The sequence below is a fragment of the Simochromis diagramma genome, unplaced genomic scaffold, assembly GCF_900408965.1.
Source record: "Simochromis diagramma unplaced genomic scaffold, fSimDia1.1 OVJJ01000334.1, whole genome shotgun sequence".
Classification (NCBI taxonomy): domain Eukaryota; kingdom Metazoa; phylum Chordata; class Actinopteri; order Cichliformes; family Cichlidae; genus Simochromis; species Simochromis diagramma.
This window is the reverse complement of record NW_024386764.1, coordinates 3,563,733-3,577,263: the sequence shown is the minus strand read 5'-3', so window position 1 is coordinate 3,577,263 and position 13,531 is coordinate 3,563,733. Positions and strand designations below refer to the sequence as shown.

The following is a 13,531-nucleotide window of genomic DNA, read 5'->3' as shown; positions in this document are numbered from 1 at the left end:
ATTATATTCATTTCACAGGAAAATTGAAGTCACGAATGTTTTCTGTGCCTCTTCAGACAAAACCACCTCACACACAATTACTAAACGTTAATGAGCCAACTCTCAGGTTGACCCCGTTTTTCTGCCATCATCGACTTCACTTCTGTATTTGTTCCCATGCAGGACCCCTGTAACCTATAGCAACTTTTTTATTTTACAATATTGTTTCTTTGCCTGTTTGACACTCTGGGAGACAAAAAGCCAGATTTAGGCAAAAGAAAAAAAACTGTAAGTACATGATTTAAGGTGAAATCACAGGATGTGACAAATTTTATTTTGTAATTTTGCTGCTTACAAGAAAATAAATCTTGGTAATGCTGGCAGGATGACACTTTCGCAACACACGGGGGATATGTAAAGGAAGAATAAAGACACATGAAGACATTCTCATAATAAAACAGTAATTTATTATCTTTTTTTTGTTGTTGTCGTTGACTGAAAACTAGAATTGTCTGAACAGCACATTACAAGGGCATCGTTAAGATATTTTCTCCAAGGCTCAGTGATCACTTTCATACAGTACATTTGGCATGTACACGGTATCTCCTTCAAATGAAAGAACAGAAAAAAGAGAAGCCCATTTGCCAAAAAAGAAAAAAGAAAAGAAAGATGACTGATTGTACAATTACCAAGCAATTTGGTTCTAAGCCACAGAGAGAGATGCCGATGGCCTGCTGACAGCAAGCGTCGGCAGAGGAGGCACAAAAGATGCAATTGCAGACAGGACATCCCATAATATGCTCATACGCAGCTGACTGAGTTCCAGCTTGAAAGTGAGAAATGTTTAATAGTTTGGATTGTTTTGTTTTGTTGTGAGTATTGCTGTTTAGTTTTTGTGTTTTTTCCACTGTAAGCAAACTGTTATGCATTACAATTAAATGGTGCATTCATCAAAATCTGCAATGTAACAAACCCTTCTCTATGCATATGAAATTTAACAGCATTTAGATGAAAACAAAGACTGCTCCTTTTCTCGCTTCATGCACAAGACTTTTCCTTCCATTCTTCTTCTTCTAACTCACACCATCAGCTACTTACTCCAACCTCCTATCCATTTTCTCTCTCAGAAACCTTCAGATTTTCATTCAACAGAAAAACAAGAGTTCTGGATAAAAACCATGAGGTACCGAAGTGGTTTGATAACAGATCACGCAGAATATGCAAAATGGCGACAAAGAAGCACAAGGAAGGAAAGAGTAGAAAAAAATATATATAAGTGCGCGGTTTAAAATAAAAAAGGAAAAGAAAGACTTACACAGCTTTGTGTCTTTGGTTATAAAGTAGGTCAAACAATTTTCACAGCTTTTCATCCCCCCAAAGCCAAACCCAGCAAATTCATTTTCGTTTTGACAAAGAAAGTCTAGAAAAAGTTAATCAACAGTTTTCTTTATCAAAACATCCCATCACATATTATTTATCTTAAACAACAGGTGTTCTCCCGTACAAACTGCCCATGCTCTTAATACTTTACACTTTACAAAATATACATTCAACCTGGATTTCATCTAATGTAAGCGCAGCTTTAGTGTTAGCACTATTTCATGAAGAGGCCAAAAAAAAAAGTTTATTTTTTGGAAACTTATTGCCTACCTGTTGAGAACTACGAGTTGCAAGAATCTATCAAATTTAATACCCGACAGATTCTAAAATACCAAAAAGAAAAAAAAGGTTTCTTTTTTGTTTTTTAATAAGCATCTCCATGACATTGTTCATTTACATTATGAAAATAGCAGCCCTGAAATAAATAAACGCAAATACTAAAACTGAACTAATGAAAATTTATTATGATTCATGTCAAACGTATGGTGGCTCTGAGAACAACACAAGATTTTTCGATGCAGCATATAACAAGCCGAGGCTGTCGGCTCGATCCGCTCGAGCTGAGCCGCCTGCCGGCGGCGTCCTCTTGCGCTCAGGAAGGACGTATCCTCCAAACCACCTCTCCATCACCCTCTCTGCACTCTTGGCCTCTTCCAGCCCTGCAGTGACGTTGGGTGCAGACACTGGGAGGTCAGCCCCTGCTGGATGTTTCCAAGGATCCACGTCACCCTTCTGGTCCCTCGCAGGTACACGCTGCTGTCTTCCCCCCCATTTGTTGCCCCAACAAATCCAGCTCTCTGTGCCCTCTGACCCCCGCCATCCCCTACACAACATCAACATGCAGTTGCTGGTTTTTGTTTATTTTATTTTTTTTAAATGCACACTGGCTGCCCTGCTCCCCCTCACCCCCCACCCATTTGCCCCCCCATCTTCTCCATTTTCAGCTCTGTTGCAGCCAAACACAAGGCCCGAATAAGACTTTGCACAGGATGGTAAATGTCTTAATCAACGTGAAGGCCTGATGACATCAGCACACGCTGAAACACGGCTCTTAGTGACAAACACAGATGTTGCTTTGTTGATTTGTCCTCAAGTGGAGCACTTTGAACCCAGAGCCGAGTCCATTTGCTGTTTGGGGTTAAGGGGACGGTAGTAGTTAGTTGTTGCCTTTGCTAACAGACTCCTGTCCGTGGGACGTGTGTTTCTGACAGTTTATAAAGAGGGAATCACGCTGAGGTGATGTCGGGCTGATGAGGGACGCTCTGGCTTCCCTCGTGGTGAACCAGAGAGGGGGTGCTGTTTGTGACGAGCGGGTGTTGCTGCTGCAGCGGCGGCGATCTGCTGCCATGGGTGAGCTGATTGGTCAGATGGCTGAGCTGCTCCGAGTTGGCCAGTGACTTCAGCACGGCGTTCTCGCGCTCCAGCATAGAGTTTCTCTCGTACAGCTCCTTGATGTGCTCCTTCAGCACCTCCACCTCCTCACGAACAGCGTACATCAGGTGACTCTTAACCAGATCCTGACAGGGAGGACAAACTAAAATTAGCACAGAAAAATAAATGTGGTCTTTGTACCGAGGCGTCACTGCTGCAGCTGCTTTTTAACAAATCCCCTGTCAATCAAAAGGGACCAGCAGCACAGAAGCCAAATGTTTGGGCAGATTTGAGGCTAATTTTTCCTCTGTTTCCTTCTACAAGACGTTTCACGTTCATCCTCTTTCAAGCACTTATCTTAACATCAGCAAGGTAAAAGTTATTGTGAAATGTGTAATTGTACAGACTGGCAAGGAATCCATATCACAGGATTCATTCTGATATGACTTAAATAAGCGGAAAAACTCACCATTGCCTGCTCAATCTTGTTATCGATGGCAACGACGCTGGCTCCCGAGGCACTGTGGACGGAAGAGGAGGAAGTTTAGATATCAATCTTGCTTATGCCCATCGGACATTTCACATTCACTAAGTGCCAAAATTGGCTCTCCCACAACTTGAGATTTCACTTGCATCGCTCAGGTGAATCAAAGCAAACCCTCGAGCGTTTTCACTCATGCAGATTAGCTTCTAGAGAATGAGATTAGACCAGGAAAAAACAAGACAAAAATAAAACTCGTACTATTTTTAGTGAATTTTCCATTGTGTTTAACACGAACTGGCAGAGGGCCCATGTTTGGAAACGCAAAAATGCAAGACGGCATGCTACAAACGTGATGCCGTTTTCAGAGACCAGAAGCACGGGAAAGATTGAGGTGGAAGGTGAAGACATGTCTTGTTATACACACCAAACTCTGTTTCAGCAACAGCTTTATAACCCGGACTTGAAGCCTTTGCTCTACATGCCTGCATTAAGTGAAGTTGGCTTTCATTGCTCACACTATCTGTTCAGTATAAACAGCTGTCAGACTCTACTTTCAAATGTGCCACCAGTGAATCAGAGCATAGCAGCAACCCATAGAAACCAAGACAAAGTTCCACTTGTTATAACAGCTAAATCAAAAATCTGCACATATATCCAGGTCAGACAGCATCTATGCATGGCAGACAGGGAGTCTGGTCAGTCTTGCAAAACGTGTTCGGTAATCAGATTACATCATCAGTGCACGCTCTCTTTTCTAAATTATATCTGCATAAAATACCAAGCACCCACTTAGCTCCTCTCTGCCTCTTACATCGTTATAAAAACATCTTGATGTGGCCTCAGAGGAGCTCAACCCTGTATTTTACATCTCACCATTTCTTCACCAGAAAGCGACGATTAAGCGTTTAATTAAAACACGACGATTAACTTACGAGTCCGTGCTACAAATCCTCATGAAACCAAACGACGCCGACTTTTCACCGTTTGCCCTTTAACCTCCTCCACAAAAAGCGCCTTTGTTTTCGAACGATCACCGCCCTGCTCCGCTGTGGAGCGAAAACAAAGGCAATCGATGTGTTCTGGAGCCGCTGGACGGCGCTCTGACTGGGAACTGGAGCAGCAGACGGAACACAATGTGCAGACTGCCTCTAATTATTGTTTTTAGAGCGTCCACGATGTTAAAAAATTGGTTAACGTTATAAGAATGTGATAAAAGTAGATGTGAAACAGTTTCCTTTGAATTAAATACAGACGCAATTATTGTGTACCGAGGTTGGGGGTTGTAAGGAGCTCAAGTTAAGAAAAAACATTTGTTACGTTATGTTTACATCTTTTTTAAACGTAATTAGATAAAAATTAAAATTAAAAAAAAGAACGTGGAAATCGCACATTGCGCTAACATAAGCCTGGTACCAGTCTATCCATCATTTACACCCCGCGTGCTAGAGCGCACGTAGTGTACGGCTCCGTGGGCATCTCGTGGGGGGGGACACGTGGTATAAACACAGATCAAACTGATGCCATATGTTCGGGAAGAGAGTGGTCAACACTCGGAACAGCTGCTGGCAAAACACCTCAAACTATGCGGGGGACAAAACGAGCGCAAATGGCCACCGAGCAACACTGAAAGCACGTGTAAAAACATTGACAAGGAGCCAAATGTCTGCAGTTCGTAAATAAGAGTTTATAAAAAAGGATGCAGGTATGTAAATGTTTTCAGTTAGTAACGCAAAGATGCCGTAAAAACTCCAAACGCGGTCTCCATATGCACGCGTAAAATAAGCCCACACGCGCGGACACAGAAACAGCTTTTAAAGGTGTTTACCTGACGCATCGCGCTCTGTAGGCCACCAAACGCCCTGAATGTGGCGGGGATGTTCCCGGCGAGCAGGACAGGCTGTAGCTCATTTTGCAGCGCATGGTTCCTGAAGTTTTCTCGCGGCTACACGTTTCTAACTGAGTAACAAACACAAACAACTGTCCTGTTTGAGTGGAGGCTCACGGTTTCTTAAAACCACTGCTTGGTCACATGGTGAGGCGGAGTTCCGCCTTCGCCGCCTCCTCCCTCCCCTCACCATTCATTTACTCCGAGAAGCTTCTTTCACAAGTTACATTATTCAGAGCCGAAACGTACGTGCGGAACAGCCACTCCAGAGGCACACGGGAACATATTTAAAGGCTCAGCTTTAATTCAAGGAGAGGCACAGCTCTGTATGTACCCTATATCTTGAGTTAGTGCCTTAAACTCCATCTGCACCATTACAAGGCTTCTGCAAACCTGTTTCTCCACATTTATTCTGTCTTTCCTTGAAATCTTGAGTCAAACTTTGCGGAGTTTGGCATATAAATTGTGCATAAAACACAACAAGGAGCGGTAAACAACAGTTGTTTTAAAAAGAATTTGGTGGTTTTATTGATCACATTAAGACTGCATTAAAACATCACAGGAATAAATTCATGTCCTTTTCGGCTAATTACATTAGCAAAGCAGTCCCTTCCTCCTCTGTCATTTCCAGTAAAAACACCAAGATTAAAACATGAGATGACTTCAAACTGCCCGCTTATTTTTCCACTCACTCAGTGGTTTACCAAGCACCTAAAATGGTTTAACTAAACGTCTGAGATTAGTCTGTGATAAGAATGGCAGCCAGGGTGTACCCCCACATTCCGGCTCGTTTGACTGCTGGGAGAGGCTCAAGCGTCTCCACTGCCCGTAATCCTGAATTGGACAAGCGGAAGCAAAGGGATGGACGGATGTCAGAGATGTACTTGTGTAATGACGGTGAGGTAAATGAGTTGCATTCCAGCACAAATCTCATTCAGATATGTGATTTTTAAAGTCGATAGATGACGGCAGCAGCAACAGAACACATTCCACCCTTTGAACTGAGCACTTCCACATCTGGGACAGCGAAAGAGATATGTCCACGAGCTTTGGCTGGAATGTGTTTTTATCAATAGCAAAAGACAAGAGGCATGCAGGTTGAATTAAAAATACGAAAAAAAGGAGAAAAGTTTGGCTTTGCAATCTGTACTTGAAGAGTTAAAGAAAAAGCTAGAAAGGAAGAAACAGGTTGTTGTCATTCCATGTTCAAGGAAAACAAAGCAAACTGTATATTTTATTCAAGGAAGAAGACATGTGGTGGTTTATATAAGGACCACTGGCTGTGTTAACCTCAACACGGGCCTTCCCCGCAGACTGCAGCAGAGTACAAATGTACTCACCACCCCCCACCACCCCCAAACAAAGTCTCCGGGACCATAGGCAGCACATTCCAGTTCTGGCCACCTCCGGCCCCGAGGCCAATGCATTCAAACCCAGACATCTGTGTCACAGCCACCAGGGCTGGCTGCAGAGTTTCTACCACGCGTGCCTCCCTTTTGACACCGAGCCCATCTCCTCTTACACTGCACGGTGTACCCATCCTCCACCTGGATCCGTGTACATCACAGCAGACACGTGCAGGAGCCAAACAAACTCCCTAAATCATCACACACTGTTTTACAGCACCAGAACGCCAATGTGTTCTCCATTAGGGTCACAAATGCACCGGCACTCGTCCCCATCCCAAAGCACATAAACACTCTCTGTGGGGGAAGGCAGCTGAATAAATTAAACCTTTGTCTTACAGTAATAACCCCCCTCAACGATCATATTTCAAAACAATAGCTGGAGGGTGGGGGCTGCAACAACAGATGAGTGTGCTCGCTGACAACTCACTGTGGCTCTCGTTCCGATGCAAACGCTGGCTGCAGCCGGCCGCTTGTTTGAAAAGACAGGAGGGTGTAGTTCCGCCGCTGCGCCAGTTGGCGTCAGCAGATGCCCCCGATTAGCTGCGATTCAAAAGTTCAGCAGCTTCAGGAAGACAGCAGTTTAGCTATGACTTCATTATTATGGCACAAATCAGCTTGAAGTTTACGTTTAATCATGACGCAGCTGTAAAATTAATTTTAAAATAAAAAACAAAGCATGTTTTTGCTCCATCGGAGCTACAGGGGACCAATTCTCTTTTTATCTGTCTGAAAGGGGTCAAAAGTGCTGCGTGACCCAGCAAACAACCAAGCAGGCTCCACAACACTCTGCTCAACTAAACGATCACTCACTCTGAAAACAAAGAAACCAGTATTTTTGCAACAGGGCGTTCTCGGCAGCAGACCTGTGAGCCCCTCATGTTTACCCATCTGCTTAAATCAATCAGATCATATCCAGTTTTTCCACAGAAACAAGTACTAAAAACAGAAAAACAAAAAGAAGAGGAAACTTGGATTTCAGTCAATGTCTGCCGACATGAACAGATTTTTTTAGAAATATGTTATATTTAGATTTTCAGTTTCTGATCACATCAGCCTAATAAATCAATCAAATCCTCACATGTGAAGCTGAAGAAACAGTTTCAGATTATGTCCTGTCACACAAATAAAACTTTTTATTCACTAGCAAAACCGCAATTAGAAACTCGTTAGTCAAAATGTTCTATATTGAAATCAGTTATCAGGAAAGGCACAATTTACCTTCTAATGTGTGTGAAACGTGTGAGTCAACATAGCCTCAATGCTTTTCATGAAAATAACCTGAAACTGGAATATTAAAAAGGGGAGAAACAGGTTACACATCCCACAGGGAATTCTTGTGGTTTACTGCAGTTTATGTTTCCTGCAAGCACATATATTTGCATACTGAACTAAAATAATCCCCCAAAGACAACAATCTCGACAAACTACTTCTGTCCTCCATGGACAGCAAAGCTTCAAACAACTGTGACAATTGCAGGATGCGACAAGTATGTTAATACGAGTCTGTGAACATGGCACATATTTGGATGCTGTATTGTTGGGAGCATGTCTATATAAGGGGTGGTCCATATTGACACAATGGAGTCTAAACAAAATAAGAGAGACCACGGGGAAGTTTTATTTCTCCAGCACTAAATCCAAGTCACAAGTGGGCGTGTCTGCTGCCACTGAGCTTCCTCGTAAACAGGCCGGAGGAGTTGTCCCACTGCAACCTCATCTGTTGCGCAATATCGCTACACTGCTGCACAAGCAGTCTAACATACGCGATGTGACTGGAAGGGAACCGGCCCGTCCTTCCACCACATGGACAGCTCCAGCAGACATCTTGGTAAACAAAACCGGATGACGGGGGAGCATGAGAAGCAGTCAAGTCCCTCGGGGGCTTATAAAGCGAGGATAAAATCTGAATTCTTCAGACGGCAGATGAACTTCGTCCATCACTGTTAATTTAAGCAGTCCACAGAAGGCCTTTTTTTCATAGCACAGTCTTAGATGTGATGTCCATACCTACCAATAAGCATGAAAACATATCAAGAGACCAGTCGTGTACACGTAGGCCACAACTCAACTAGACAAAAGCTGCTGGTTTAGGGGACAAGCTCACCAAAGCAACATCTGCAATCTGTTCCCCATCTACAACTAACTACTGCTAGTGAAGCTGACGTTTTGCGTTGCTGCAGGAGAAGGGGCAGGCGGTAAGAAGCAAACGGACCAGCAGAAGTTCCAAACGTCTCAGGTGTCCTAAAACAGTAGAGTACTGTGAAATCCACTAGAAAGTGTGAGTTTTAAAAAGATTTAAAAAGAGGCTAAAAAAAAAAAAAAAAAAAAAAAAAAAAAAAGAAGTAACCAGCAACCCTGCTGGTTACATTTTTTTTTTTGTTAATGGCGACTGTACTCGACCTCGACAGCTCCTACAGAAATCCATCAAAACCCATATGCAAACAGTGAGAATGCAGCTCAAGGGTCCTCTGACCATAATTACCTAAACACAATGTGCTGCAAGATCAAATTACACTTTTTCAACGCCTGAGAGACTTGAGCTTCGCCACTTGTTTGTCTCAATCTGGATTAAGACCCCCGCTGGAATGTGCATACGTAATAGTTTTGTTCCTGAGGCTTTAATGGAAAAATCCCGGCACCTCAGCGTTAACGGGCCTCTGCATTCAGGGGAGCATTTATCACAGGATCAATGACTCAGCCTCATTTGGGTTTACTCTCTGAAGCGAAGGGTGTGGGTCAGACTAATGTCGTTAGGTAGTACAGTCTAATTACCCCTAATACACATGTCAGTGTCTTTATCAGTGGCACTTCAAGGGGACTTTTGGGAAACGCTGATGTTTAATGTTCTAAACATTGCATTTTAAAAGCAACCACAAGACAATCTGACTACTTAACACCAACTAAATCGCTGTGCTTTAAATAAATGATTAACACCAGCAAAGACAAAAATTAATCTCCTCCTCAAAAAACAGGATACTGGCTTTTAATTTGGTGACTTTGCAGATTTGGTCAGACAAAATATGACACAAAATAAAACAGCCATTTTTAGTGTTTTCTGACCAATAACTGCCAATGTCCATCGTCTACTGTAAATCATATCAGTCTGACCTCATGGTGGTTCAGCTGGTAATTTAATGGTCAGTCAGTGGCTATAGGAGATACCCTGATATATAACTAAGTGTGAATGTCTTTAACTGTTCGAGCTCTAGGAGACACGATGTTGGAAAGGCCTGTGTGTGCTCAGCAAACCCTCTCTGGATAAAAACAGATCAAATGTCAGCAGCTTCCAAAGATAAAGTAGCCAGAATGAAAATGCTGCCACTAAAACAGTACAATCTTTGTGACAAGTGGTGTGTTATGCAAGCTTTAAGATCTTTCATGGATATGACTGCCATCCATCAAATTCTCCATGAATCTAAAAAAAAAAAAAAAAGGTGTCCCATATGAGATCAGTGCTCTGTGCACGTCCAGTCCTGTCCTGGCTCCCACACAGCTGTTGGGTAAACTTTAAATTTTTTAAAAATAACTGTACTTCCTTAACAGATAAGACACTGCAAATGTATTGGGATGGATCTGATGAGGATAAGACCCGCCCCCAGGCTTTCGGCAATTACAATCTGAAGTAAGTCCAAGAAATACAGCCCTACAGTAAAGTACACTTTTTTTTTCCTTTCTAAATAACAAACGTGCAATAAATGGTGACAGTTTATAAAAGTTATATTTCTCAGTTCTATTTTGAAGACAACTGCAGCTAAGTTGATGAAGAAGTTTACCATGACAGTGTTGTCCAATCAGCACATCAGAAGTGAAACTTCAGCATTCAAGAGTTAAACTTTGCTCCTCTCCCCAATAATGACTGCTCGTTTCTGAGTCATAAACAGTGCTAACATATCTGATCTGGTTTAAATAAGGCTGAGCCTTGGCTGGGCCTGAGGCCACCAATCAGGTGTTCTCTGACCAAATATAAATCTGTCTATTCTTTATTATCCATAATCATCGAGTTGATCTTTGTGGACAGAGGACTGTAAAAGGGTTGCTGCCTGTGGGTTACGTGGAACTAATCACAGCCTTATAATAAATCCATTCAACACAGACAACAGATCGCTTTCCTGCTATGTTTACAAAAGCAGAGTTCAAGTTGTAATCTTGTTAGGTTAAAAAAAATAAATGTGCAGAGTTTTTTTTACAAGGGAAGACTAAAGCAGAGCTGTGGGGGATCAACTACAGACCAGTGAGACTTTGAGTTTGTGAAATGATGTTCAGAAACAATTCTGCATCCTGTGGTTATACTTCTTATTAGCAGTTAGAAAACTGAAAAAAAATAACTAAATCACTGCATGGGAAACCTAAGACTGAATGTCTTAGATGACATGTGTTAATAGACCTCTCTGCTGAATCACTTGTTATTAACCTCTGTCTCTCTTCCACAGCATGTCTTTATCCTGTCTTCTTTCTCTCACCCCAACTGCAGCAAATGGCCCCGCCCCTCCCTGAGCCTGGTTCTGCTGGAGGTTTCTTCCTGTTAAAAGGGAGTTTTTCCTTCCCACTGTCGCCAGAGTGCTTGCTCATAGGGGTCATATGATTGTTGGGTTTTTTTCTTTGTATGTATTATTGTAGGGTCTACATTACAATATAAAGTGCTGTGAGGTGACGTTGTGATATGGCGCTATATAAATAAAATTGAACTGAATTGAATGTCAAAGAGAAAAAAGTTACACATGAATGCACATTTTTAGTACAATTATACAAATATGAAGTACAAACTCACTGCCACTGTTTTTATGGGTGAATATTAAAAATTATGTTCAGTTTACCAAACCGTCCAAATTTAAATCTGTATCCTGATGTTAAAAAAGAAAAGGCTATAATGCGTGCCTTCGAGTGTTTTTCGAGTTTTGTGTTTTCAAAATTAAAATAACATTTGCATGTTTTATTTTAGTCACAAGCAAAAATTTCTAATGCAGCATTTTTCCACAGGTGTCCAAAAAGGCTTTCAGCAACCTGTGGTTTTAAAACTAATTTGGGTTGTAAAGCTACAAGCTCTGCATTGCTGATAGAGCAGCAGAAGATTTGGCACCAATACGTTTTGATCCCAAAAGCCAATCAGAAACTTGTCTAAGAATGAGAAGATGAGCGGGCACTGTGCTCAACTGAGGTTTTACATTTTTCCATAAACCCACTCATTTTGAGGAATGCTTTAAAGGGCCCTCAAAACTGTTTGTGTGCAATTCCCCTCTTCATTTCCAACAAGTCCGACCTTGCAGGAGAGCTGGCTCGGGACAAAGGGAGGTGGAATGAGGCGTCTCCTTCAGGTTTACCTGCGGTTAGTTGAAAAGTTCTGAATAAAGCTGCTCTGTTACTCTAAGAGCCCAGAGGCAAAGCCAAGCTGGATGAGGAACAAACAGAAGCACAGAGTCTTTTGCCAGCTGTGACGACGCACTGTTGCTCAACTGCTACTGTTGTCAAGTAAACAAGGACCCTTATTTAGGTCATATGGACGATCTCGTGCTTAATGCAGTATTACGGGGCGATCGTGGCTCAAAGAGTTGGCAGTTCGGCTTGTAACCGGAAGGTTGCCGGTTCGAGCCCCGGCTCGGACAGTCTCGGTCGTTGTGTCCTTGGGCAAGACACTTCACCTGCCGCCTACTGGTGATGGCCAGAAGGGCCGATGGCACGATATGGCAGCCTTGCTTCTGTCAGTCTGCCCCAGGGCAGCTGTGGCTACAACTGTAGCTGCCTCCACCAGTGTGTGAATGTGAGAGTGAATGAATAGTGGAATTGTAAAGTGCTTTGAGGGCCCCGAAAAGCAATCCATCATTATTATTATTATTATTATTATTATTATATCACACACAATGTCTGGTTGGTTGCTAATCCCTCCACCACTTACTGTCACTTGGCAACAGAGGTTTAAAGTCACAAGCATTGATAAACTACTCCAAAAATCCACCAACCCTTGATGATATATGCAATTTTAGTCAATATCCCCAAGAATGACATTTTGAAACAAGAATCATTTAAAGCTCAATAATTGTAAACTCTACTTCTTAAGTCATTCTGTCACATATATATCACAGGATAAATGTTAATATATGGCATTATTAAGTCATATTTATTTTCTTGCTTCTTCCCAAGACTCCCCAGAATTTTCTGCACGTCACTTCATGACATAACAAGTCAACCGAATGTTTAAGGACTTAAACGATAAATACACCTCAACTTCAAAGTTTGTTTGCCGGTATCTGTTGGCAGCTTCCATGAGAGCACATGGGAACAGAAACTGTTTATGGTAAATGCAAACCACGGATTCCCAAGTCAAAACAAGTGCCATTCATTTGTCTGCGTTATTGACAGGTACCTATGCAACGAAACAAATATCTTAAAAAAAAAAAAATCATTAAGCACAGAAAATGAAGCCTAAACTCTAAATAAAGCAAGATTGTCAAATGCATTATACATACTAGAAAACACCAGGCTCGTGGCACTTTTTCAAATTCTTCATCCCGTATTTAGCCCAGAGTGAAACGGATAAGTTAGCATCACATTAACAGGGAGGCGATGAAATGAACGTAATAGACATCCTGAAATCCAAGGATTGTTTTTTAAAAACATAGATATTAATAATCGCTGTGTGTGTGTGACAGTGTTCGTGCAAAGTAAGCATACAGATATATACGTACAATATGATGATTACAGCATTTGTTGATCGATTTATTTCATTAGCAACTCAAAGCAAATCCATAGTTATGCAATTTCATAAAATTCAGCTTGGGAGTTTTACTGTAATCTCTGAGAAAGAGCACATACCTGTGCTTCAGCTCTTGTCTTGGTGGTGGAACAATGGGAATAATGAAGAAAAAAAATAAATGAATTAAATTATCACCGGTAGTATGCAAGTAAAAGCATTTGGAGGACTTAAAAAACATTTAATAAAAGAATAAAATAAATGGATCTGGCCACACGCAAGAAATGTATACACAAATGTCTAACATAACTTTTAAGATATTAAAATAATTTAATGTT

General features: G+C 41.8%; 1 protein-coding gene across 2 annotated transcripts in view; it reads right to left on the bottom strand.

Moving 5' to 3' along the window:
- Window positions 1-426: 426 nt before the first annotated feature.
- Window positions 427-13,531, bottom strand: part of tsc22d2 (TSC22 domain family 2) — a 31,825-nt gene continuing 18,720 nt past the window's right edge. The window contains exons 2-3 of one of the 2 annotated variants that reach the window (XM_040032145.1): window positions 3,200-3,251; window positions 427-2,876 (exon numbers count right to left, since the gene is read on the bottom strand). In XM_040032145.1, coding sequence (XP_039888079.1) covers window positions 2,586-2,876; window positions 3,200-3,251 — 343 coding nt within the window. In that variant the 3' untranslated portion in view covers window positions 427-2,585. Of the gene's footprint in view, window positions 2,877-3,199; window positions 3,252-12,274; window positions 13,334-13,531 lie in introns of those variants that run through there. The other variant, XM_040032157.1, reaches the window with a different exon arrangement.